General features: G+C 41.1%; 1 protein-coding gene and 1 non-coding gene across 4 annotated transcripts in view; both read left to right on the forward strand.

The window, feature by feature from the left end:
- The window catches only part of MATCAP2 (microtubule associated tyrosine carboxypeptidase 2), a 55160-nt gene extending 35860 nt beyond the window's left edge, over positions 1-19300 (forward strand). Inside the window, exons 3-7 of one of the 3 annotated variants that reach the window (XM_076006309.1) lie at positions 2617-2760; positions 3484-3616; positions 4778-5083; positions 11175-11272; positions 13224-19291. In XM_076006309.1, the coding sequence (XP_075862424.1) occupies positions 2617-2760; positions 3484-3616; positions 4778-5083; positions 11175-11272; positions 13224-13388 (846 nt within the window). In that variant the 3' untranslated portion in view covers positions 13389-19291. Of the gene's footprint in view, positions 1-2616; positions 2761-3483; positions 3617-4777; positions 5084-11174; positions 11273-13223 lie in introns of all 3 variants that reach the window. The other 2 variants (XM_076006311.1, XM_076006310.1) reach the window with 2 other exon arrangements.
- On the forward strand, positions 10955-11080 carry LOC142873215 (U4atac minor spliceosomal RNA). The gene has a single exon (XR_012921256.1). It is a non-coding gene; the product is annotated as a U4atac minor spliceosomal RNA (small nuclear RNA).
- Positions 19301-26222: the final 6922 nt, after the last annotated feature.

The following is a 26222-nucleotide window of genomic DNA, read 5'->3' on the forward strand; positions in this document are numbered from 1 at the left end:
ACGAATAATAAATTTACTAGTGCAACCCATCAATCACTCCCTTCCCAAATGGGAACTTCAGCCTTTTGGTATATCCTTCCAGGCTTATTTGTGCCTTTTAAAGCTACTGTTTTTTCCCCCAAATTTGGATCATATTCAAAATTTTTTTTTTTTATTTTTATTTCAGACCACTGGACACTTTCTTACATATTCAAAATTTTTATGGCCTGCAGTTAAGAAGTTGCATAAGGAAGCAGAAGTCATTGTAACACAAAAATATTCACTAATGGAGTAACTGACTCATTAACCACTCAACATCCTTTCTTCCTTGAAGCTTGAACTTATTTCCAACCATTCAACTACTGTCTCTGTCTCCATGCTATGGGATATTATAATGCAGATAGGTTGGGAAGGTTTTTCTTAAGATCAATAAAGGATGCTGCAGATCTCTGTGATTACTGACAAATCTTGAATATTAAGATTTTTTGGGAACATCAGTGTATTTCCCATGAAGTGTTGCCACCACAATGGTGCCATGTAAGTCAAGATGAAACAAAGAAAGTGATGTACTATTGTATATCATTTTGTTAGAAAAATTGCATTCCATCCATGCAAGAAAACCCCACTATTTTTATTCATTCTCTGATTTGTTTATTGATTCTGTGATCTGTGATAACAAGGAATACCTGTATTTAAGTTTTTCTTAATTCTCTGGACTGTTTTACATTTGCTACAATAAATAGTAACCAGATAACCACATTTTCCTATTGAATAAGCATATGCCTACAAAAGCTAATTGTATCCTAAATTAAGTACTTACTTTAAAACACCTGTAAACAGAAATTATAATAAAATTTTTTTAGCCTTTTTTAAGTCTATCAGTTCAATATAGAAGGTACTCTTCTTCTTATGTAGTTCTTAAGGCCACGTTTCTCACTCTGATATCTGGATGACTGGTGACCATTATAGACAGGTATATGCAAAACATCTGCTAAAATGGGTTTTTAATTATGTGCTAATTTTTGCTTTTATTGTAATTATCCTAGTTGTCATATGACTAAATCTGTCTCTGGGACACTTGTGCTGCATTTCCATTCTCTGAAATCTTCTCACATTTTACTGTGCACTTGAAGCACCTGGGGATGTTGTTAAAATGCATTTTCTGGTTCAATAGGCATGAGGTTGGTGGGGGGCCAAAATTCTGCATTTAGAACCAGCTCCCATACCATGCCAGTGCTGCTGGCCTTCAGACCACACTTTGAATAGCAAGGCTTTCAGTAACAGTTTTGGGTACAGAAGCCATGCAAAGCCTATCCTATTGAAGCCTTTTTGTTGTTGTTGTTATGATAGCTTTATGTTACATGCCTAGTTTACTAGTAATGTGTATTTTTCCAATGTAGATATATATGTTGAATAATGACTTTCAATATGTGAGCTTTTCTATAATTTTTGTGTCAAGGCACATTACCTACAGTAGTTAGTTATAAAGAATAGTAACGTACCTACCAATGATGATGTAATAGTGAACACGCATTGACTACTTATGCACCACACAATAAGGGTTGACTAAATTTTTTCCACAAAACTATGAAGTAGACATTATTATTGTTATCCCTGTTTACAAATGAGGCTGAGTCATAAGTTAGTGACTTGGCCATCATAATACAGCCAAAAGATGACAGAACCAGAGTGTCAACTCAGGTTGTCTGACTCTAGAGCTTGTATCTTTAATCTCTGCACTAGTCAGTCCAGAAACCACAGACTTTATAACGTGTATAAGAACATGTATAAGAATTTTTTAGTTTCTTTCACAATTCTTATAACATATATTTGAATTTCGTAGGTTTTTTTTTCCAAAAGGCCTTTGAAATGTAATTTTTTTCTTTCTTATATTTTCCTTTTTGTGGCTTTCCCATAGATACTGATCATTTGTGATTTGTTACCAGGTTTTTTTGTCTTCCGTTCTGCACATATGTGTTAATACGTGCATGTGTGAGAAAAATGTCTCAACTTCTTATTGTTGTGAAAATTTATGAAGAATGAAAAGTAATTAGTACCTTCCCTTGAATGAAAGATAAAAGTGTTCTTATTAATGTTGAAGCTTTATGTTTTCTGCCAAAGAATAGCCCAAGGAAACAGCAGATTTCATGGATTGTCACAGAAGACCGATTGTTCTTTTGTATGTCCTGAAAATTTTGAAATTTTTTTTTCTGTCACCCAAATGGTAATTGTAATCTAGTGACTAGTGTGGAAACATACATTCCAGTGTGAGTTCTCCTGCCAAACCACCAAATGATCTTAGAGAAGCCAGGAGCCCCTCTGTCCCAGCTTCTCAAATCCTGTCAGATGTTAGCACTATCTATATGTCGTATTTGAGCCCCTCTGTCCTTTAGCATGTTGAAGAGACACTAACACAGGGAAAGAGAGTTAGTATTTCTAAATCCATAGGCATTTGAACAAATTTGCAAAAATGAGTGGAAGTTGTTTAAGATTAGAAAAATGTGGCATTTCAGCTGCAGGTTATTTTGAAAATCAATAACCTAGAATAGGTCATGATAAATAAGAACATAGCTAGCTTATTAGACATCTCAAAGTAATATGAGGCTATTTACTTTCATTACTCTCTTTCTTTTACAGTCCATCAATATTATGGAACTGACTTTACAGAAATATGGAAGTTATGAAAAATTTGAACAAGCCACTGGTGGTAGCTTGCTTTCTAAACCTCGAATCTGGAGTCATGTTAGGAAGTACATGATGAAGGAAGGCTGCCTGGGGGAGGTATGGATCATAAGTAAACATGAGGAGTTGGCTCTGGCATTTTATTATAACTCTCAGCCAGTGCCAATCATAGTTTTTCCCTGCAGGTTTTGTTTTCCCAACCCTATTTTACTCATTAAATTCATCACCCAAACAGAAAACAGCAACAAAAAATTAGTCACCCAAGTTTCTGACTAAATACCGTAAGTCTAACTATCTGCTGCATTAAATTGTTTTGATGTGTTCAGTTTCTTCTACTTTTTTTTCTAGCTGCTATTTCTATATAGCTTGTGGAATTATGTGTGTTAATTTATGCAAAATTGTTAATAAAAAGATTTGCCTCAGTGGTCTTTCTTAGTAGTAGTCTGTTCTTAGTGGTCAGTCTCAAAACCTTGGCGCTAGCAGTGAGCAGAAGTCTGGCACCTGTACCTCGTTTTGCACCATTTTATCCAGGGACTGTATTTAAGAGATGCCAGAGGTACAATTTTAAGTCCTCTGTGTCTTCCTCAGCATAGCCATCTACTTTCCCTTCAACCCAATAAAGTTCTTGAGTTCCCAGAGGGTTAAAATTAGAAGAGTCAAAGGTGATCGGCTGTACATCCCATCATCTTCTTGGTTTCTGGGAGATTCAAAGTGGTTGTAAGTAAAAAAACTAGTGTAAACTAAACTTAGGTCCATTGTTCTCTGTGAAAGCATTTTTTCACCCTGCCTTTACATTTTGTTCTTTTCTATATTGCTCCTTAGATTGTAGTTCATCTCACTGAGGACCTGCTGTCCCGGGCTTCAATGACAGTGGTGAACGGATGCCCAACTCTGACCATCAATGTCTCCACTGCACGTGAGCACTGGCTGGAGGGAATGCTGAGGCATGAAATAGGTAGGGGCAACCTTTTTCCATTTGTTCATTTGTAATATCAGGAATCATCCCCAAAGAGATGTTATTTTAGAATGGATTTTTTTCTTACTAGTATTTAGCAAAAAGTTATGTGGTTGTTAAGCTTCACTTGGACTAAAACTAATGTATTTATATGTTTTTTTAGGACACTGTTTAGCTGTATTAAGCTTGGAAATTTATTTACCTCCTCTGGATTTCTGTTCCCCCACCTTGAACTGAAGGGATTGAATTAAAGTATATTCTTTTCAAATATCAAGTCTATGATTCTTCTCTTTATTTTTTCTTATTTTTTTAGAAACAGGATCTCACTTTGTCACCTAGGCTGGAGTGTAGTGGCATGATCGTCGTTTACTATCACCTTGAACTCTTGGGCTCAAGTGATCCTCCTGCCTTGGCCTCCTGAGTAGCTGAGACTGTAGGACGCCTACCACCACGCCCAGCTGATCTTTTTATTTTTTGTAGAGACTAGGTCTCATCTCACTGTGTTGCCCAGCCTGGTCTCAAACTCCTGGCTTCAAGCAGTTCTCCCACCTCAGCCTCCCAAAGTGCTGGGATTACAGACTTGAGCCATTGTGCCTGGATGATTCTTCTCTTTAAAAAGCAAATTGTTAGGCCAGGTGTGGGAGCTCACACCTGTAATCCCAGCACTGTGGGAAGACAAGGTGGGAGGATCACTTGAGCTCAGGAGTTCCAGACCAGCCTGAGCAAGAATGAGAACCTGTCTCTACTAAAAATAGAAAAAAATAGCCGGATGGGCATGGTAGCACTCACCTGTAGTCCCAGCTACTTAGAAGGCTAAAGCAGGAGGATCACTTGAGCCCAGGAGTTTGAGGTTGCTGTGAGCTAGGCTGACACCATGGCACTCTAGCCCAGGCAACAGAACAAGACTCTTTCTCAAAAAAAAAAAAAAAAGTAAATTTTTGTAAAGGTTATATCTCCTCTAATGAGACATATGATCCTTCCAAAGGCAGTGTATTCCTTCAAACCCAAAAGATATAAGGGTTGTGGAATTTTCTACTTTGTTTTGATTTGTAGGCACATATCAATTTGATATTAGAATTGTTGATGGAATCTTTCTTTTGGGGAAGAATTAAAACAAGAATGGCTTTTCTTATTATTCATGTAACTTTTTATTCTCCATAGGCACACATTATTTTCGAGGTATTAACAACCTCCAGCAGCCATGGAACAGTTGGAATGGCCGTAAAAAACATGAACTAAAGCCAAATAATCCCACGGAGGAAGGACTAGCAAGTATTCACAGTGTCCTGTTTAGAAAAGACCCCTTTTTATGGAGGGCTGCCCTCCTCTACTACACTGTTTATCGAGCCAGCCAAATGTCTTTTTGTGAGCTCTTCAAAGATATTGGCAAGTTTGTCAAGGACCCCAATACAAGATGGGATTATTGTGTACGGGCCAAAAGGGGATGGACTGATACTTCCCAACCAGGTAGGTGTCCCTTAACTGTAGGTTTTCTAACTTATTGACTAGTTGTCTAGTGATTTTGGTTATATTCTAATCCCCGAATCACAGAATTCACTCATCTATCAAAAATAAAACCTTTGTTACTTGAGGTCAATGCTAGTTTTCCCAAACTATATTTTCTTAGCATTATTTTTATCCAGATCATTTTGAAAATTCCAGAATATGGAAAGAATGGTAGAATTAATACCCATATACCCATTATCTGGATTTATGAGTTGTTAACATTTTGCCATTTTTGCTTTCTCTGCAACTTTTAAAAACAGCTTTATTGAGATATCATTCATATGCCATACAGTTTAGCCATTTAAAATGTACAGTTCAGGCCGGGCGTGGTGGCTCACACCTGTAATCCTAGCACTCTGGGAGGCCGAGATGGGCATATCATTTGAGCTCAGGAGTTTGAGACCAGCCTGAGCAAGAGCGAGATCCTGTCTCTACTAAAAAAATAGAAAGAAATTAGCTGGACAACTAAAAAAATATATATATATAAAAAAATTAGCCAGGCATGCTGGCATATGCCTGTAGTTCCAGCAACTCAGGAGGCTGAGGCAGGAGGATCAACTGAGCCCAGGAATTTGAGGTTGCCATGACCGGGGCTGACACCATGGTACTGTAGCCTGGGCAGCAGAGTGAGACTCTGTCTCAAAAAAAAAAAAATGTGCAGTTCAGTGATTTTTAGAATATTCACAGAATTGTTCAATCATCACTACTATCTAATTATATAATGTTTTTATTACTGTGAAAAGAAATGTATTTCCATTAGCAGTCATTCTCCATTTCCTCCTCTCTTCCCCAGCTCTTTTACTTTTAGTCTCTGTAGATTTACCTATTTTGACCATTTCATATAAATGGAATCATATAATACTTTTTAATTAGTCTGATGTTTTCAAGATTCATCCCTGTTGTAGCAAGTATAAGTATTTCAGCCGTTGTTATTACTGAATTAATATTCCTTTGTGTGGATATATCACATTTTATTTATCTATTAACCAGTTGATGGACATTGGGGTTGTTTCCACTTTTAGGCTATTATCAATAATGCTGCTGTGAACATTTGTGTAGAAGTTTTTGTGCAGATATGTTTTCAGTTCTTTTGGGTATACATCTAGGAGGAGAATTGAGTTATATGGTAACTCTGTTTAACCTTTTAAGGAACTGCCAGACTATTTTCCAAAGAGACTGCATCTTTTTACATTCTCACCAGTGTATGAGTAAGTGTTCCTATTTCTGCACATTCTTGCAAACACTTGCTATTTTCATTGTGTAAATTATAATAATAATTATTCTAATTATTCTAGTGAGTGCAAAGTGGTATCTCACTGTAGTTTTTTATTTTATTTTTTTTTTTTGAGACAGAGTCTCACTTTGTTGCCTAGGCTAGAGTGAGTGCCGTGGCGTCAGCCTAGCTCACAGCAACCTCAAACTCCTGGCTCAAGCAATCCTTCTGCCTCAGCCTCCCAAGTAGCTGGGACTACAGGCATGCGCCACCATGCCCGGCTAATTTTTTCTATATGTATTAGTTGGCCAATTAATTTATTTCTATTTATAGTAGAGACGGGGTCTCGCTCTTGCTCAGGCTGGTTTCGAACTCCTGACCTTGAGCAATCCGCCCGCCTCGGCCTCCCAGAGAGCTAGGATTACAGGCGTGAGCCACCACGCCCGGCCTCACTGTAGTTTTGATTTGCATTTCCCTGATGACTAATGATTGTTGATGAGCCATCAACATCTTTTTATGTGCGTATTAGTTATTTGTATATCTTTTTTGGAGAACTGTCTGTTTAGATCTTTTGCCAGTTGTTTAATTGGTTGTGTTTTTATTATTGAGTTATAAGAGTTCTTTATATATTCTAGATACAGGTCTTTTGTCAAATATATGATTTACAAATATTTTTTGCCATTCTGTTGGTTGCCTTTTCACTTTGTTGATGGTGTTCTCTTTGACTTTTTTTAAAAGTAAATTTTAGACTTGACATTTTAATCCTAAAAACTTGAGCATGCATCTCTTGAGGATAAGAACATTCTTCTACCTAACACAATATCATTATCACACTTAAATGAACATAAATTCAGCAATATCAATGAATATACACACCATATTTAAATTTCCCCAACTTTTCCAAAAATGTCTTTTATAGCTATTTTTTTTAAAAAATCCAGATCCAGTCAGCGTTCACGCATTACTTTCAGTGGTTATCTCTTTAGCCTCTTTTAATGTGGTGCAATTCTCCCCATCTTTTCTGTTTTTCATGATAACGACTTCTTTTTTCAAAGTCTAGGCCAGTGTTCTTACGGAATAGCCCACAATCTGGATGTGTTTGATTGTTTGCTCATTATTAGGTTCGGGGTAAACATTTTTTACAAGAATACTGTATAAGTGATATTGGGTCACATCAAGAGCCACCTAATGACAGATTGTCTCACCATCCGAGATGCTAAGTTTGATCCTCATTTAAGGTGGTGATTATGAGCTCTTTCTTTGTAAAAGTACATATTTCTTTTCCCCTTTGTAATCAGTAAGTTATTTGTGAGGTGACAAAGACTGTGTGAATATTCTGTTCCTCAACAGAGTTTTTCACCTAATGGTTTTCAGTATTCATCAGTGATCCTTGCCTGAATCTGTTATTTCATTATGAATGTCTAGCACTATTATTTTTATTTGTCTAAAGAAAATAGAGACAAAGAGTACAAGCACAATGTATGTTGATGTTCACAAACAGTTCTAGTTCAAAGTAAATATGCTAATCTAACAGAAGATTAAAAATTTTAAATTTAAATTTAAAAAAATTAAAAATTTTTTGTCAGCATTATTAACTCGAATGTTTATAGCAGCACAATTTACAATTGCAGAGCTATGGAAACAACCCAAGTGCCCATCAATTCATGAGTGGATTAATAAAATGTGGTATATGTATACCATGGAGTACTACTCAGCTTTAAGAAACAACGGTGCTATAGCACCTCTTGTATATTCTTGGATAAAGCTGGAACCCATTCTACTTAGTGAAGTATCTCAAGAATGGAAAAACCAGCACCACATGTACTCACCAGAAAATTGGTATTAATGGATCAACACCTAAGTGGACATATAGGAGTAACATTTATCGGGTGTCAGGAGGATGGGAGGGGGAGGAGGGGAGGGGTGTATACAACCACAACGGGTAAGATATGCAACGTTTGGGGGATGGACATACTTGAAGCTCTTACTCGAGGGGGGAGGGGGGCATGGGCAATATAAGTAACCTTAACACTTGTACCCCCATAATACGCTAAAATTAAAAAAAAAAAAAACCCTTAGATCAGTGCTACTCAAAACGTGTGCAGACTGGTGCTGGTTTACTGTTTGTTTCCAGTCTGCCATGATATAAAGGAGAGAAATTGAGAGTAAGCCAACCTTTATAGCAACTTGACAGGGCAATATTATGGCTGTTAAATGTAATACTAAAAAAAATGGACTCATATTTAAAAAAAAAAAAAAAAAACAACAACTTTACATCAGGCGTCCTCAAACTACGGCCTGCGGGCCACGTGCCACCTGCCTAGGACATTTATCCGGCCTGCCGGGTGTTTTTGTCACAGCTGCCTGTCCTGCTTAGCAGCCGATTCATCCCGGGCCCACAGTGCACACTCTCCAACAGTCTGAGGGACAGTGAACTGGGTCCCTGTTTAAAAAGTTTGAGGACCCCTGCTTTAGATTGTCCATAAAGTCTTTGGTTTTTGTTTGTTTGTTTGTTTGTTTGTTTTTAACAAGATGAGCAAAGTGTATAATAATACAAAAATGCCTTTGAAAAAAGTATAAGAGTTAAGACACATTTAGCTGGATGTGCCTGTAGTCCCAGCTACTCAGAATGCTGAGGCAGGAAAATTGCTTGAGCCCAGGATTTCAAGTCCACCCTGGGCAACATAGCAAGACCCTCATCTCTAAAAAACAAGACAAAATGAATTAAGAAACATCTGTTTGAAAGTCATTTTGATTTTCAGATTAGTTCAATGTATCAACAAATTTTCTTGTAACAGTATTTTTAAATTATTTATTTGGAGCTTGGAAATACTCAAGTCAGTAAAGGTTATGTTGTCAGCCCAGCCCACATTCACATTTTATACCAGTGATGTAGTTGTATGAAAGTATGGTGCCTGGGAGCCATGAGTAGGCAAGATAAGAAGCAGGAAAGAGGAGGCAATCTGTTCCCTGTCTTTTGTGTGTGCACAGCCACCTCCAGGTGGGGTTTCAGATAAGAAATGTGTCTGCCATTTCCCATCTCCTTTTTAGATCCCTTTGCCTGCATTTTAGTGCTCTGTATTCAGATGCACAGGGCATTCCTGTTGCCCTTGACACCCCATGGAGGCACATCACGTTTAGACTAGTCATTTTTTTCTTTTCTTCACATACTTTTTAAAAAGTTTTCATTATGGAAAATATTAAATGTATACAAAAGAACAATTAATATGCTGAACCCTCATAAATACATTACCTGATCTTACAGTAGTTGTCAATATTTTCTAACTGTGGTTCATCTATCCTTCCCAGTTCCTGTTTTCCTGTAGTATATTAAAGTGAATTCCCACATCATGTCCATTTACCCATAAATATTTCAGTATGCATCTCTAACTGATCAGGACAGTTTTTTTTTCCATAATCCCCATGCTATTAGCATACATAACAAAATTAACAGTAATGCTTTAACTATGACTTTATATGGAAAGATTTTAGTCCATTTAATAGAGCAAAATTTTGAAAAATTTACACATGTTAGGATGAGAAAAAGATTTTCTTTATAAGAAGAACATCCTTTTCTGATTCAGATTTCATGAACTATTCCTGCTTTTCATGTCCTCTTTATCCATTTTTTTCTATTTTTTTTTTATTTTTTATTTTTTTTTGAGACAGAGTCTCGCTTTGTTGCCCAGGCTAGAGTGAGTGCCGTGGCGTCAGCCTAGCTCACAGCAACCTCAAACTCCTGGGCTCAAGCAATCCTCCTGCCTCAGCCTCCCGAGTGCGCCACCATGCCCGGCTAATTTTTTCTATATATATATATATATATATATATTAGTTGGCCAATTATTTTCTTTCTATTTATATAGTAGAGACGGGGTCTCGCTCTTGTTCAGGCTGGTTTCGAACTCCTGACCTAGAGCAATCCGCCCGCCTCGGCCTCCCAGAGTGCTAGGATTACAGGCGTGAGCCACCGCGCCCGGCCCATTTTTTTCTATTTTTAAACCTATGTATTCTTTAAAGTCTAGTTCTAATTATTGTTTTCATAGGGAGTAACAGTATCAAAATCTCCTAGAGTGTTATTAAACCATCATTTTTTTAATGGGGGGAAGGTTGTTATTATTTTTGTAAATACCAGGAGTTTTTGAAATCCTACATCTCTACACTACCTGTTGAAACCTAGCTTCTCTAAAACTATTCCCCGCCACACCACCCCTGTGACCCTTTCTACACAAATGCCGTCATCACATGTAAGTTAACGGTTGTGATTGAATGGCAGGGATGGGGGGGGTGGGATGATCATTTATAATAGTCATATATTTTAAATTACCAGTATTTATAAGTAGGAAAAAGTGTTATTTTAATAATGGGGATGAGGTCAGGGGGAGGGAATTCTTAAAGAAAAGCTATTAGTATGCATACTATCCTTATATTTTCTTTATTTTATTTTATTTATTTCTTTTTCTTTTAACTGCACAAATGGGGAATATCCTTGTATTTTCTAAGACTTCACATTTTATGCTACAAAGAAAGTTAAATAAACATTGACAAATTAGAACTTTTTTAATGCAGATGTAATTCTTATGGTAAAGGGAATGGGTTGGTCTCTAATTAGTAATTTTTCAACCATCCTTGTCTTGGGGTAGCGCTACTGTCTGATGAACGAGTAGTGAGGACAGTACTGCTATCGCCTGCACAACAAGCCCTTATCAACTAGAGATTTGCTTTACTTTCATGCGATTTTTAGAAAAAAGAAAAACCTCTTTTCCATGAAAAATAAAAATAAAATTTTTTTAATAATTCTTTAAAAATATGAGAAAATAAACACTATTCTGGTTCCTCCAGGGTGTTTTAGTAAAGACCAGGTGTACTTGGATGGAATTCTTCAAATCCTCCGATACAGAAATACCATAGACTTTCATCTACTTACAGCCCTGGGAAAGGTAAGTAAAACAAATGGCACATAGTCCCCAAGCACACCAGATTAGCATTTCCTCTAGCTTGATTTTATGATTCCTAAGACTCAGGTTCAGGCTGTTTTTACTTTATTGTTGGAATAAGTTTCCTTTATGTGATAACAAGAAGGAGAAATATGGTTCTGTCACAGAATCAAATGATAAAATTTCTTTGTGGTCAATAAGAGATAAAGAAGGGTATAGGAAATTTGGGATTATATGTAGTTTTATTTGTATACACATCTTTTTCTAGAAAGCATCTTTGTCTGAAAGCATCTTTGTCTAAAAGCATTTTAAAGTAAGCTGCAACTATAACACTTCCTCATTAAAATCTCCTAAGAACAAGGATATTCTCTGGTGACTTTGTTGCCCGGGCTAGAGTGCCAAGCCCTGGTATCAGCCTAGCTCACAGCAACCTCAAACTCCTGGGCTCAAGCGATCCTCCTGCCTCAGCCTCCCAAGTAGCTGGGACTACAGGCATGCACCACCATGTCCAGCTAATTTTTTCTATATATTTTTAGTTGGCCAATTAATTTCTTTCTATTTTTAGTAGAGATGGGGTCTTGCTCTTGCTCAGGCTGGTCTCAAACTCCTGAGCTCAAATGATCCACCCACCTCGGCCTCCCAGAGTGTTAGGATTATAGGTGTGAACCACCGAACCCGGTCCATATTTTTTGTTTTAAATCATAATGATTTAAATTCAAATCAGACTCCACTTGATTCTTCCCTATCCCATTCTATTTAATATATTTGCATCTCCTTTCTCTTAAATTGAGAATGCTGTTTCCCAGTATCAGTATATTTACTCATTCTCTTCTATAATAAACTCATAATGGTTTAAGAATTACTAAACCATACCAATATTAAGAAATCTATTTTTATTACATTTAGTGGTATACATACTAAATAAAATAAATAATTTTTAATATTAACCATTTTTTTAACTTAATAAAATATAGATATAGTATGAACACCATTTCTTTTCTTAAATCCTTCCCACTGAACCTGGAAGAGTGTTGATTAGGAGACTATAATATTGAAAGTAAACCAAATTTCGAAATTTAAAGATGCAAAGATAATGTATAGAACGTAAAACGTTTCACCCCTAAACCTAACCTATACATAAACACCCCTGAATTTCTGGCTTCTTACCTAGGTGAATAAAAGAAATGTGAAATTTTAAAAAATTCCTACAAAAATTCAAAATAAAAGCAAGAGAATGTAATACAAATCACAAATCATTATGTTTCCCAAATTAAATAGAAACGGGTGTCTGATATATAGGTTGCATATCCCTCCTCTAAATGGTTGGGATCAGAAGTATTTTGGATTTTCAGTTTTTTCAGGTTTTGGAATATTTACATTACTTACCAGTTGAGCAACCCAAATCCAAAAATCAGAAATTTCCAAAAGCTCCAATGAGCATTCCTTTGAAGGTCATGTCAGCACTCAAAAAGTTTCAGATTTTGGAGCATTTCAGATTTTGGATGTTTGGATTTGGGATGGTATAACTGTGCTAATTTTTCTAATTTAATAATGTGGCATTTATATTCTAGCTATTTTCTTGATTCTTTTATTTAGATTTAGTCAGGTTTTTTAGATTTAGAGTCTCTCATATACACATATATATTAAGTTTGGTTGTCTAATTTTCAAACAAACTGATTAGGTCCAAGATAGACTGTTAAATCACATTTGACTTCCTTTAATTAACTTCCTTTGAATAACTTCTTTTAATATGGTCATAGTATGAGGGTGCAGACAAATACATTCTAATTTAACATAGTGAAGAAAAAGTAAGCTGCTGATTGTTTGTTTTTGCAGCTATTAAATAATTTGACAGATGATCTGTATACTTTCATTTAAGACCCAGGAAAAAAATTCATGTTTAAAATATACCTTGTGGTTATGTTTTAAAATTAACCCATCTTCCTTTTTCAGGTTTCTTATGAAGATGTGGATCGCTTAAAAGGATTGGCAGTTATTGAAAACATGAGGGTCCCTCACTTCCTGCAGGACCATAGCCGATATATGGAACACTTACAGAAGATCATGGAAGTGAATGAACTGACTGACAGGGAACTGAAAGACCTTATAAGTAATTAGCATTCTTGCAAACATAGCTAAACCATACCTCCTTGTATATTACCAATTGGGTGCAGTTAGCACCAGCATATTTATAAAAGAAGAATGGCTGTTTGAGTTTTCTGAAGAATGTCTTCAGTATTCAGCTGAATTTTTAAGTTAAGTACAAACCTTAAACTGTTTTCCTAAAATGTTTCTATAGGCTGCAGGGGGAAGTTACTCCTGTTTTCATCTGAATTTCAACTGAGCCAGATGAAAATGCTACTGCTGTTTTTGAAGACTCTTGGTCAAATTGAGTGATAACCTTCTCCCTGAAGTTTAGCACTAGCCTAGTGCTTCTGCCTGAGCACCAAAGCCAGCTCAGATTGGAGATTGGCTGAATTCCAGTGGTGTTCAGACTCCAAAGTTATATATTATTTGCTAAACAATGGCAAATACTCTCCTTTGAAAAATTAGTTTTGTTATGCTCCAAAAAGCTATTTATATCAGGATTTCTTATTTATCTTATATGTTAAGTAATGTTAAAGGGAGGAGAAAAGCAATTTGAAAAGTTTCCATTAAGTTCTTTATTTTAACATTATTGTCTTACCTTTTCAGCTTATAGGAACTAGAGAATTACCTCTTTTTGTCCAGTTATATATTCATTTGCTGAAACATACTGTACCCCTTCAAATTTTTTATTAAGTTCTAAGGTCTTTCCCTTTTCGTCCTTTATATAAATAATAAGTACAACTTCCAGAGCAATTTGTTTACAGAAACCAAAATAGTTGGGGAAGGTGGATGCTACTCAACTTTTTATCAAATGGAGTATGTAATGAGCAGGGGACAAATAGTCTGACCTAGTTAAATGTAGGAGCTGGATGTTGACTGGGTAGCACCTACAGTAAACTTGACCATGTCTGAAAAGTGAAATTACTGGACATTGCCAATGATAACCTGGCTTTGTGATATTGGTTCAGTGTATTTTATCAAAATCTTGGACTTCATCAACCCAGTACTGACAAAGTTTGAATTAAAAAATGAGAGTTCTGTTTTGCTGGATTTTTCTTGCTGTACCCTTATATACCTAGATTTGTAATGTATCAATTTCAGTGTACACTGATCAAATGGTTTTTCATACAACTTATATTAATGATCAGAAAGAATGCTGCTATAAATACCCCATTCAAGATTGCTCCTGAAATCTCTAGTCAAAGTTATATGAGAGTTCATTTTTACCTCAGTTCAGGCTAAAATATGGTGCTAACCCTGGTATATGTATCCTGTGAAGCCTGGTCCACATTCATGCCAGAAAATTATTTTAGGAATTCTTTCGCAGGCTAGGTTATGTGATTTTTCTCTTTCCCTTATCTAGAAGAGTTTGCCTCAAAGAAGAATGCTGCAGCAAACAGGATATACTCTAACTGGTGCCTGGGGGTTCTTGCAAAGCCAGGTATCTCGCCTTTGGCAGTAGAGGGCCAGGCCCTTTGGAGCAGTGAAAGCCCCCCCCCCCATGCTGGCTGGTATGTGTCTTGCACATCTGTGTGCCAGGCTGGGGGCAGAGTGTGCCAGCACTAACCAGACACTGGAGTCTACTTTGGGCACTTCAAGCATGTATCTCCTTATGCCAGTTACATACTTTCAGCTGTGTGTAGTGTATTCTTTTTCTTTAAGAGACAGGGTCTCGCTATGTTGCCCAGGCTAGACTTGAACTTCTGGGCTCAAGTGATTCTCCCACCTCAAGCTCCCCAATAACTGAGAGTAAAGGCACATACCACCATGCCTAGCTTGTATAGTATTTTCTGACTTCATCTTAAAATTTATGAAAGGTGATTGTGAAAACAATGTCTTAGAAGTATAGACAGAAATGGCAATATTTAGGTCCTGTTTTGTAAGCCCAAAGGTTGTAAATTCAACATTTGCAGGCAATAGCACTGCCAATCTTATGTTATGGTTTAAATATAAAGAAAAATCACGGCAGCCTTAATTTCCTTTTGGTGTAGGATCATTTGCAGTGGTTCTAATCTCTAAATTTTAAAATAGAGGGATATTCTCTCTGTGTCTGATTTGGAAAAGGATCTGCTTCCTTGCCTTACTGCTTTAGTATAAAGACAAAAAATATGAGCACTCTGCAGACAAAAATGACCTTAAATCACATTGATTGTCTTAAGATATTTTAAAAGTTAGCAGTGAACCAAAAGTAGTTTCATATTAGCAAAAATACTTAAAGAGCTCTAAGCTTTAAAAGTTGAGATTGAAGATTTAATGAATGTTTATTAATTCTTTTTCCTGAAAGAGCAAAAGATCAGTTTTGTTCCCTAAAATAAAAGTTTTAATAAACAGAAAATGATAGCAACAGTACTTAGAATAGTTGAAGATCGTATTAATTTGAATAATTATTTGCTATAGGCTATGGATTTCATCAGTTTTGTCCACTATAATTTTAACATAAATTTGTATCAAATACAAATTCTGATAAACTGTTAGGTTTTAATACCAGACAGGATTCAAAGTCAAATTAATGTTTGCAAACTTAAATCCATAGTCTTCATTTCTTTATATTTTCACTTTTGTAAAAGTGTTTAAAATTTGTATTGTTTGTTTTGTATATCTTTGGGCATTTTGTGTCTAGCTATAATAAAAAGAAATAGCACTGAGGTTCTTAAATGAAGTATGTGGGTATATGTGCATATAAACTTCTTTGAAAGCCTACTTATATTTTTATTTTGGTGTTTCTTGTTTTTTATTTTTTGGTGATTATTGAGAGGACATCAGGAATGCTTGTCTTCTAGTGTCCTTACAGAGAAATATTACATTTGCCATACTACACCTGATTAATTCCGGTTATACCCTCATGGGGCATATGGACAAGGGAAAAGGAAAAAGGGACAATTCCGTCTTAAGTTACTACTCTGTTCATTTAGTGAACTTTTGGGCAGAACCTGCTGGAGAGCAGGATCTGTGCTGAGTGCCAGTGATGCTCTGAAGAAGAAGTCAAGAGACAGACAGTTCAGTGAGCAAGGGAGGCACAGTTTACAAGTTACAACACCATCCCACACCCAAAAGGTGCTACGAAAACACTGTACACTAAAGTCAGTAGGCCTGCCCATGTGCTTGAAACAGAGATAAAGATCATTTGCAAAGTGGCGATTGTTCACAGGATTTTATTACTGCTCTTTGTAAGGTTTGTGTTTGGAGCTAGAACAGATTAAGCCCAAAGGAGGGATCAGACCAAGAATGTGGCTGCTTGGGTCAATCAAAGGCCTGTGGGAGATCCCTTCAGACTTCCAGCAGATGCCCAAGGAAGCCAACACTTTATCCTTAAGAAGATGAGCACTGAGCAGGGACTGAGAGGAGAATACAGATGCCCTCCCTCATCAGGGGCAAGGGACCAGTCTTTGAATTCAAACCTTTATCTGCATTTGTGAAAGCCTTGTCAGCCAGCTATGGTTTTATGCATTTTTATTCACTTAATGCCTTGAAACTGATGCCAAGATGTAAGTACCAGTGCTTATTAGCAAACTATGGGAGAGCTTTAAGAGTAGGTGGAATTTCAGTGGGCAACAGTTTCAAGAGATTGTGGAGCTCTAGAGAGTGTTCCCCCCAATATGGGGATGAGATAAACCTGAAAAAAATCCTGCCACTCTGTATAACAGAATTCTTAATAGAAGCAAATACATATGATGTCTAAAATATATCAAATTTAAATAAAACATATATTTGGTTCCATTGCCATTTTTAAATACCTCTATCATATTTAGAGTACTTGCCTCGTTAGTAACTCTTATGTCTCCAAGAAAATTAAGCAGCTTAGATGCTACAGGTAAACTGACCCTCCTGGATTTAGGAAGGCAGTCTTTCTTTTTTGCCACTGGTTTGTGTTGGAGATCAAATTCTCTTTATCTTGAGTAATTTGGAGCGCTCCAGTCAGCAATTAGTAACAGCCTACAGGGTATTTGGACAGTCTTTGAGTGCCTCCCCACAACTCTCCACTAGAGGGACCACTAGCTCTTTTCTTTTTCCCTTTTCTCACTCTTCTCCCAGTATTTTATCTTTGGCTGGAGGCCCTCTACCCAGTGTTTCCTCCTCTACCCAGTGTAAATCTCACTGACAAATTTGTCATAAAATTTCTTGAGATGATTTGGGCTGAAAAGAAATATCCATACTCTGTATATTTACTATTAACAGTCTTGAGAAATAGCTTTAATAACATTTCAATGTGTCCATTTGATACAATATCTATGTGAGTGAGATACAAGTAATGGTGAAACCAGTTTTTCCTATTTAAGGAAATGAGAGAGAAGGAAATACCGGGGAAATTCACCAGATCCTCTGACCAAAGAGATATTTCTCAGCTGAATAATAAAGCCCCACAAACTGAGGTCCCATTGTTTCTGAATCACAGGCAAAGCTAGGGAATTCACAATTTCTAATCTTAAATCTCACTTTTCTTAGATACAAAACAGCTTCCTGGCTTTTGCCAGACCCTAGATACCCAGTAACAATGCAGTCTTAAGACACTTTAAGCCTCTGGGATGTCTTCAAATAAAATACTGGAAATTGCAGAGGCCTATCTCCCTCTCATCTCACCCTCCCCTCCCCCAGGTAAACAGACCTCCTAAGAATTGGAATTCCTTCCCAGGGCTGTTAATGCAAAGCTCAGAGATGTTTAGGGATTAGACATATGTCTGGATTTGTCTGGAACAATTCTAGGTTTTGAGAACTTGAATATCCTGTGTGTTGAGAATTGAGGCCTTTGCCTCCACCCCTAGAAGCCATCTGGAAGCTGCCAGTGGTGAAGGGGGAGGCCCAGGCTAGCTTCTTGGAGTTTTGCTCCTCCTATGCATGCTCTGCTCCGAGTTGGCAGTGCACATCTTCCACCCCAGAGCACGAGCACCGAGACCAGAGTCTGACTGCTCCTTGCCAGCAGGTCTAGGAGATCCCTTGGGAGATAACTTTGAAAAGATCCGATTTCTAACTTCTCAGCAGTTTGGTCTTCTTGGATAAGCAAATGATAATGAACGACATTCAGATATATTCAGAAGGAAAGTTCAAAGCAATTCCTAGAGCTCCAGTTGCTTACCACTTCTACAGTGAGGATTTACTCAGCATCAATCTTGTTTGGCAAAAAGAGTAATGAAAAAAAATCCTCATTGTCAGCTTCATCAGGATGGCAAAGCTCAAGGACTCATGACTCTTAATAAAATAGTCACAGTAACAATGGTTCTCTAGCTTTTATCTGTCAACTCCAATTCTACACTTTTTCAGCTGCCTTCTTAATTTCTTATATAGGGTTGGGCAGCTTTGTCCTTGCTGCTGAAAGAATCACCTAGCCATTGAAAGCCACATTAAAATTCTGAGTAAATAAGATACCACAATTCTTGATACAGTCGCATCTCTATCCTCTTTAGTATTATTTATTATTTAGTATTATTATTAGGTTCAGCCAAATTTTTAGGAATTCTTTCCACATTGGTATTTCTCAAAGTATGAGCCTCAGGGCACCATTACAAATTCATCTGGATCAAGGGCCAGGCCTAGGCAGTGTTCCATCATCAGTCTGTGGGTCAGGGCTTAGGAGTCTACATTCCAGAAAGCTCCATGTGCGATTCTTTCATGCACCAAAGTGGGAGGACCACTGCCCTGAGGGAAATTCTCCCCACTAGATAGTGTAAAGGAAACTGAGGGCCTGGGAAATGCAGTTCACAAATTGCCCACCACCATCCAGCCAGTGTGCATTATGGAGGGCCTAGTTCCTGACTCCCTGCTCCCTGTCCATGGGCTTTTAGGGTCAGTGGATGGGGCAGGGGATTTATAGCCCAGAAATTCATAGGATCCCTCAGTGCATGGAACAGGGATGGTGCTGTGTTTGCCAAGAGGTAAAGCAATTCTCTGGAATTTCTATTTTAAAATGCCACTTCAGTGTCTCAGAACTCAGAGCAAAGAAACTACAACACAGTACACAGTAGGCTACCAGCCTGATGCACTTCCTAGCTGAAAACTCAGGCTTTGTCCAAACTGGCTGGTTCGAGAACAATCACACAGCCCTGGCCAAGTGCACCCACTCCTTATCACAGAGAAACTTTAGTCCTCAATGCTACTCATTCCCAACAGTAATCATTTAACTAAATAATTCATCAGAATGAAAGTCAGCAGGATGCTCAGGTGATTGCATCTCCCATCACTGACTATTGATTGGAACTCGGCCTGCTAAGCAGACACTATTAGGCGCCCCCAGAAACAAATGCACCAAGTGAAGCATGCCTTACATGGTTTGACCCCAAAACACAGGAAAACAGAAGCAGGTAGGAAATTCCCTTTGGGGCCTTTTATCTCTCTCCCTTCTCCTTCCTGCCCAGGCCACCCAGAGCCATCTCCAGGAAAGAACAGAACTCTCCAGGGATAAAGCAATGCCCTGTGTCTTGCTGTTCTCTTTAGCAGACCTTGGAACATCACTGCCTGTGCAAACCAGAGTATTCCACATTACCAAGCCCAGCCAGGCTACCGGGGCACACAGATCAGAGAAAGAGACTGTCCCCTTCCCTCCCACCCTCCTGGACAGATGAAGGTAGGAGCAGGAGACACCCCTGGCAAGCAAGAGCCGGAGGCCCCAGGGTGCCTTAGACAGCACCTCACCTTTGCCTTTGAAGCTTGTCCTTGCTGTCCCAGGCTGCACCCGCACTCTTGGCCTGCAGTGGCCAGGTGGCCTGGCCACCCCGGGCTGTCTGCCATCTGCTTTCTGTGGTCTGCGTGATTCTGGGGCAAGACCAGGCTCCCAGGTCAACCTTGGCTACTCAGCCTCCCAAGCACTTTCCAAAAAGCAGGAAGCCATAGGAAATGCTCTGGGCCTGCTCCTGTGCATGAGCCCCGCCCACCTTTGTCAAGACCACTTGTTTTCCCCAGCCCTCCTTATCTGATAGCTGGTCCCCCACCAACTCCTTATCACAGTAAAACTGGAGTCCTTAGTGCTCCGCCCCCCCACCCCCCCAACCACAGTCATTTAACATTCATCACAATGGAAGTCAGCAGGGCACTCAGGGAGCGCTGGGCCCATCCCTGACTATGGGAACCACCTGTTAAGCAGAAGCCAAAGCCAAAAGCCCCAGTGAAGCCTGCCTCACAAGGCTTGACCCCAAAGGCCAGGGTCACCCCCACCCCCCACTAGTGGCCTCTCGTGCCCAGCAAACTCCTCCCAAGAAGGGTCCTCTGGCCTGATTTTCAGTGGTGGTTTCAGTCCTTTGTGCCCGCGCTCCCAGTGGGGCCCTGGCGCCTGAACTCATGTCCCTCATCAAGGTGTTGGTTCCCACAAAGGGGCCTCCTCGTGCTTGGCTGGGGACCGTCCACCACCGGACATTGGTCAGCTCTGTGTGCTCAGCTCAGCCCAGCCAGGACTTGACAGCGTCCTCCAGGCTGTAGAAAGTCACGCCCATGCCAAGGGCACATACCGCATGTCTCAGAGCTGTCCCGCCTGGCCACTGATGCCATGGATCATGGATTTGGGTGGTCTGGGAACTCACAAAGTCCTCCCATCACACTGCCCTCCTGTCCTCCCTAGAGACGCTTGGACGCCACCGAGGATAATAACAATGATTGTGAGGACGCTTTCACACCAAATACGCTTCATTTAATCTTCATGACAGCAACACACGGTAGGCAGGAATAGCCTCACTTTTCAGATAAGGAAACTTAGGCTCAGGGGAGGTTGAGTAACTTGCCCAAAGCCATGCCTATAGTAATCTCCAGAATGGATTTGAAAGGGAGTTTGTGCCCATAACACCCAGTACAGCCAAGCCACCAACGGCTTCCCTCACTTTCTTCCTGCCAGTGCCCCTAAACTTGCTGGGACCTCCAGCTCTACCTGGGACCAGTCCAGGGCCTGCTCGCGAAGGGTGGGCGGGCTGGGTGAATGTCAGCCCAGAGGCAGAGATGCTGCAGAGAGTAAGGGGTGGTGGCGGAGGGAGGAAGGGGAGGGGACACTCTTGAGATGAGAAACAGAGCCCTTGGCCAACTCCAGGGTTTCTCTACTCTCTGCTCCCTCGCTCCCCACGTCGGGACCTGCCCTGGGTGACCAGGCCGGCAGAGGCCAGCTGGGGGGGCCTCCCTCAGCCCATGTGCTGCGGCTGCCCCTGGCTGCGGAGCCTTCCTGGGGAGGTGGCAGAACCGCATCCACTTGACTTTTGGGGGCTGAGTAGTTCTCCTCCTCCCTTACCCCGAACTTCTTGCTACACTCCATCACCCTTCCCTATGCCTTATTCATTCATTCATTTTCTTTTCAGATGCTACGGTGTGCCAGGTTCTGAGGACCCACACATGATCACCTATTAGTGTCCTGGGGCTGCCATAACAAAGCACCACAAACCGGGTGGCTCACGATAGCAATGTGTCCTGTCTCAGGTCTGGGGGCGAGGAGTCCAAGATCAGGGTGTGCACAGGGCCCTGCTGCCTCTGACGCCCACGGGGAGAGTCCCGCCTGCCCCGTCCAGCTTCTGGGGTGCAGTCCTTGGCGTTCCTTGGCTTTAAGATGCGTCACTCCGATCTCTGCCTGCTCGGTCACCTGGCATTCTCCCCGATTGTCTCTGTCTTTTCCATGTTTTATAAGGACACCAGTCATATGGCCGAAGGGCCCGCCCCACTCCAGTATGATCTCATCTTAATCAATTACATCTGTAACGGCCCTATTGGCAAATAAGGTCACATCAGAAAGAGCTAGGGGTTAGAATTTCGACGGATCTTTTTGGAGGACATGATTTGGCCCATAACACAAGGCAACAGCCTCCCTGTCCTCAGTAAATCACCATCGTGGTCACAGTGGTGGTGATCAGGAGTGGGCCAGCCTTCTGCAGATGCGCAGTCCCACTAGGGGACTGGCCTGACAACTGAGGGTCTCCTGTCCCTCTCCCCAACCCCACCCACAGGGCCTCACCTGGCAGGTGCACAATGTGTGACTAATGAATGACAAGCCACTCAGGGCTTTTAAATAGTCCTTTCTTTTCTGTCTGTGACTTTTTAATTTACCCTCCAAATACATGTATTTTAATTTCCCCATTCCAGAATTAAATAATTGAATACTTTCAGTGACTCTTCCCTAGCAAGAGACCACTCCAGGGCATGGCACAAAGGGAAAGAATGACAGGGGCTGAGCCCTCCCGCACGCACACACCTGCACTGTGAGGGCTTCGCACTCTTGGTCCACAGGGAAATGTAGTATTGATTTATTCTAGTAAAAAGCACAAATGCTCTATTGTCTTTTTTGTGGCTTGGGCCTTTTTATTATTTATGCATGTAATTCATTGTGACCCTGGAACATTTCAAACACACACAAGGTAGAAAGAGTATAACGAACCCCTGTGTTCCCAAGACTGAGCTTCAACAACTATCCATGCAGGTGTCCTCAAATTATGGCCCTCGGGTCACATGTGGGTGTTTTTGCCTGTTTGGTTTTTCACTTCAAAATAAGATATGTGTAGTGTGCATAGAAATTTGCTCATAGTTTTTTTTAAACTATAGTCCGTCCGGCCCTCCAATGGTATGAGGGACAGTGAACTGGGCCTGTGTTTAAAAAGTTTGAGGACCCCTGATCCACACTTGGCAAACATAAGTGTCGTTTGGATTTTAGACTTTGCTCAGTCCTTTCATATTTACCATGTAGGGGAAGAGGGAAGCAATAGACCGTCCATTTATTAATTTAATCTTAAAGCTTCTAGAAAACTTGTGCTTGCAGTTGTTTCAGTTATGTGAAAATCCTGCCTTCTGGGCTAAAGGAAGGGCAGACGGGGCTGCAGAGCGCTGCAGGCGGCTCACAGCAGGAGGGCCTGGGGCCTGGCCATTCCCACCGCTCTGGGGGGAAAATGCTCGCCATCCAGTCTGGGCTGGAATGGAGCCTTCCAGGGCTGAATGTACCCACTGTTAGCCAGGCGAGGATTCCACTGGAACCTCTCAGCCCAGCTCTTACTCCCTTCTGGGAGGCTGGGGTCCCTCTGCTGTCTCCTGTCTACTCAACCAGCAGAACTCCTTGCTCCCAGCCTGTTTCAACCTTCTGCAGAGGCTGCTCCTGCCCTGGGGGTGGAGGCCCTGATGGAGAGGGGCCACCAGGCATGACCCCAGGGCGTGGAGGACCTCCTTACCCACCAGGCCCGAGGGTGTCACATCAGTGACTTTCCAGCGCAGCTGCCACCGGGCGTGATTTGAGATGTCCCCCCATTTCTACTTAGGAAATACCCAGACACCTGAGGCTGGGTGCCCCAGGAATTGGGGAAAGGTCCCCTGTGCTGGTCCCCAGAGGAACTACTTGGGGAAAGGCAGTGGTTGCTCTAAGAACTAATAGGGGAGAGTGAAGGCTCCAGCCCTGCTAAGTCACAGCCTTTGGGACCTGCTGGAGGGAGACAAGCATCCAAGTCTCTCCTTCAAGACAACGCAGTGAGGAACGATGAGGTAGGAAGGGGCTAGAACAACAGCACCCCCTACTCCCCGAGAAAGGAGGTGCTGGAGGGCTGCAGGCAGAAGGGAAATTAGTTTAGTCCTTTCTTCTCAATTTGGTTCTGTGCTCATGATTATAACTGTTGTTTCATTTCTGATTCCCAAAGTGATGCTTTCATACATATTGCAGAAAATTAAGAATATATTAAAAAACGAAGACAAAAATGCTCTTATACACACACACACACACACACACACACACACACACGCACACGCACACACAGAGAGAACAGAGTAGAAGGAAGGGCAAAGAACACTGGCTTTGGAGTCAGTGGATTTCTGCTTCCACTTCCCCAACAGGCTTCCAGCAAATTGTTCCTCTCTGAGCCCCGGCACCCTGGTTAATAAGACGTGTCCCATGGGACTGTCTAGACAGCTCTATGAGAAATATTCACAGAGTTTCTAATATAACTCCTGGCCCTAATAAGCCCTCAAAAATGCCAATTATGATTTTGCAGTTGACAAATTCTTTATCTGAAAGATTTAATGTTTTTGTTGTTGTTGTTTTGAGACTGTCTCACTCTGTTGCCCAGGCTAGAGTGCCGTGGCATCAGCCTGGCTCACAGCAACCTCAAACTCCTGGGCTCAAGAGATCCTTCTGCCTCAGCCTCCCGAGTAGCTGGGACTACAGGCATGTGCCACCATTCCCAGCTAATTTTTTCTATTTTTAGTAGAAACAAGGGGTCTCGCTCTTGCTCAGGCTGGCCTTGAACCCCTGACCTCAAGCAATCCTCCTGCCTTGGCTTCCCATAGTGCTAGGATTACAGGCGTGAGCCACCATACCTGGCCATGAAAGATTTAAATTTGCCTCATTGTCCACACAAGAGATGGTGGTTCCTGCTCCCCTGAAGTGGAATTGGGTCATCTTCACACTGGGGACTCCCTGAGGTCAGAAAAGAAGGGACAGTGACTCTGAGGCCAACCCTGATGTTTTCCCAGGATGCAGTGTTGATTTGGGACCTTCTGCAAGTTTGGATCCCACCTCCATTCATTCCCTGAGACTATGGGACAGTCAGCAACAGGCCCCTCCAGGAGGACCATATGGGGATATGCCAGAAGGGGACCACGCAAGGTGCCACTGCCTTTTGTTGGGGCCTTTGCCATCAGTCTGCCCTGGCCCTTCCGTGTTCCGTTGTCTCTGTGGGCATTCTGTGTCTGCCCCTCTGTCTCCCTGAAGAGCTCCTCACCTGCTGTCTGATCTGATTGCCTCATGCCCTGGCCCTGTGTTGTCAAATATACCACCTCAGCCCTGCTCAGTGTTGCACCCCCACGGCAGATGATGAGACTATTTTTAGTACGGATGCATGGAACCCAGGCATGACTTTAGCCACTGGGGCTAGCTCAGTGCAGCAAGAATGTGTCTGCATTCTGCATGACTGAACAGCTAAGTCGATAAGGGACAGAAGTCAAGCCACTGGGAGGTGACCAGACAGAGAACAGTGCTCAGTTTGCAGAGGCTCAAGGGTATATTTCTGGAAAGGCATAGAAACCTCCACAATATTCCAAAGATGAGGGTGCACCTCTGACCTTGCAGGCTTCCACTGATAACCCATTACCTTTCTTCCTTTCTTTTTTTTTTTTTTTTTTGACACAGAGTCTCACTCTGTTGCCCAGGCTAGAGTGAGTGCTGTGGCATCAGCCTACCTCACAGCAACCTCAAACTCCTGGGCTCAAGCGATCCTCCTGCCCCAGCCTCCCGAGTAGCTGGGACTACAGGCATGTGCCAACATGCCCGGCTAAATTTTTCTATATATTTTTAGCTGTCCAATTAACTTCTTTCTATTTTTAGTAGAGATGGGGTCTCGCTCTTGCTCAGGCTGGTTTCAAACTCCTGACCTTGAGCAATCCGCTTGCCTCGGCCTCCCAGAGTGTTGGGATTACAGGCGTGAGCCACCACGCCTGGACTGTCCATTACCTTTCGTTATCCATCAATTTATGTAACTTGTACTTGTTTATATTTCCCATCAGGGTTTGGAGAAGAAACACCAGAGGTGGGAGTGGGTGGTAATTGTGGTAGAAGAAATATGTTCCGGAAATAAACCCCAAGGTGGGTAAAGCCGCACTTACCTCTAACAGGCGAAGTCTGTGATGTGTCTTGCTCGGGCTTGGTTCTGTTGGAGGGGTGAAGTTGAACTAGAAGGTGGCCACTGAGTGCACATCGGGGCGTCTTAACCTCTGCAGTCCTGACATTTGGGGCCAGGTCACTCTTTGCCATGGGGGCTGCCCTGCTCATTGCAGGATGTCGGCAGTATCCCTGGCCTGTCCCCACTAGATGCCAGTAGCACCTCTACTGCTAATGTGACAACCAAAAATGTCTCCAGACACTGCCAAAGGCACCTCTCCCCACAGCGAAAACCACGGGGTCCCTCCATCAGATGTTAAGTAGCAAGATGTGAGCAC

This window comes from Microcebus murinus, chromosome 9 (genome assembly GCF_040939455.1).
Source record: "Microcebus murinus isolate Inina chromosome 9, M.murinus_Inina_mat1.0, whole genome shotgun sequence".
Lineage (NCBI taxonomy): Eukaryota > Metazoa > Chordata > Mammalia > Primates > Cheirogaleidae > Microcebus > Microcebus murinus.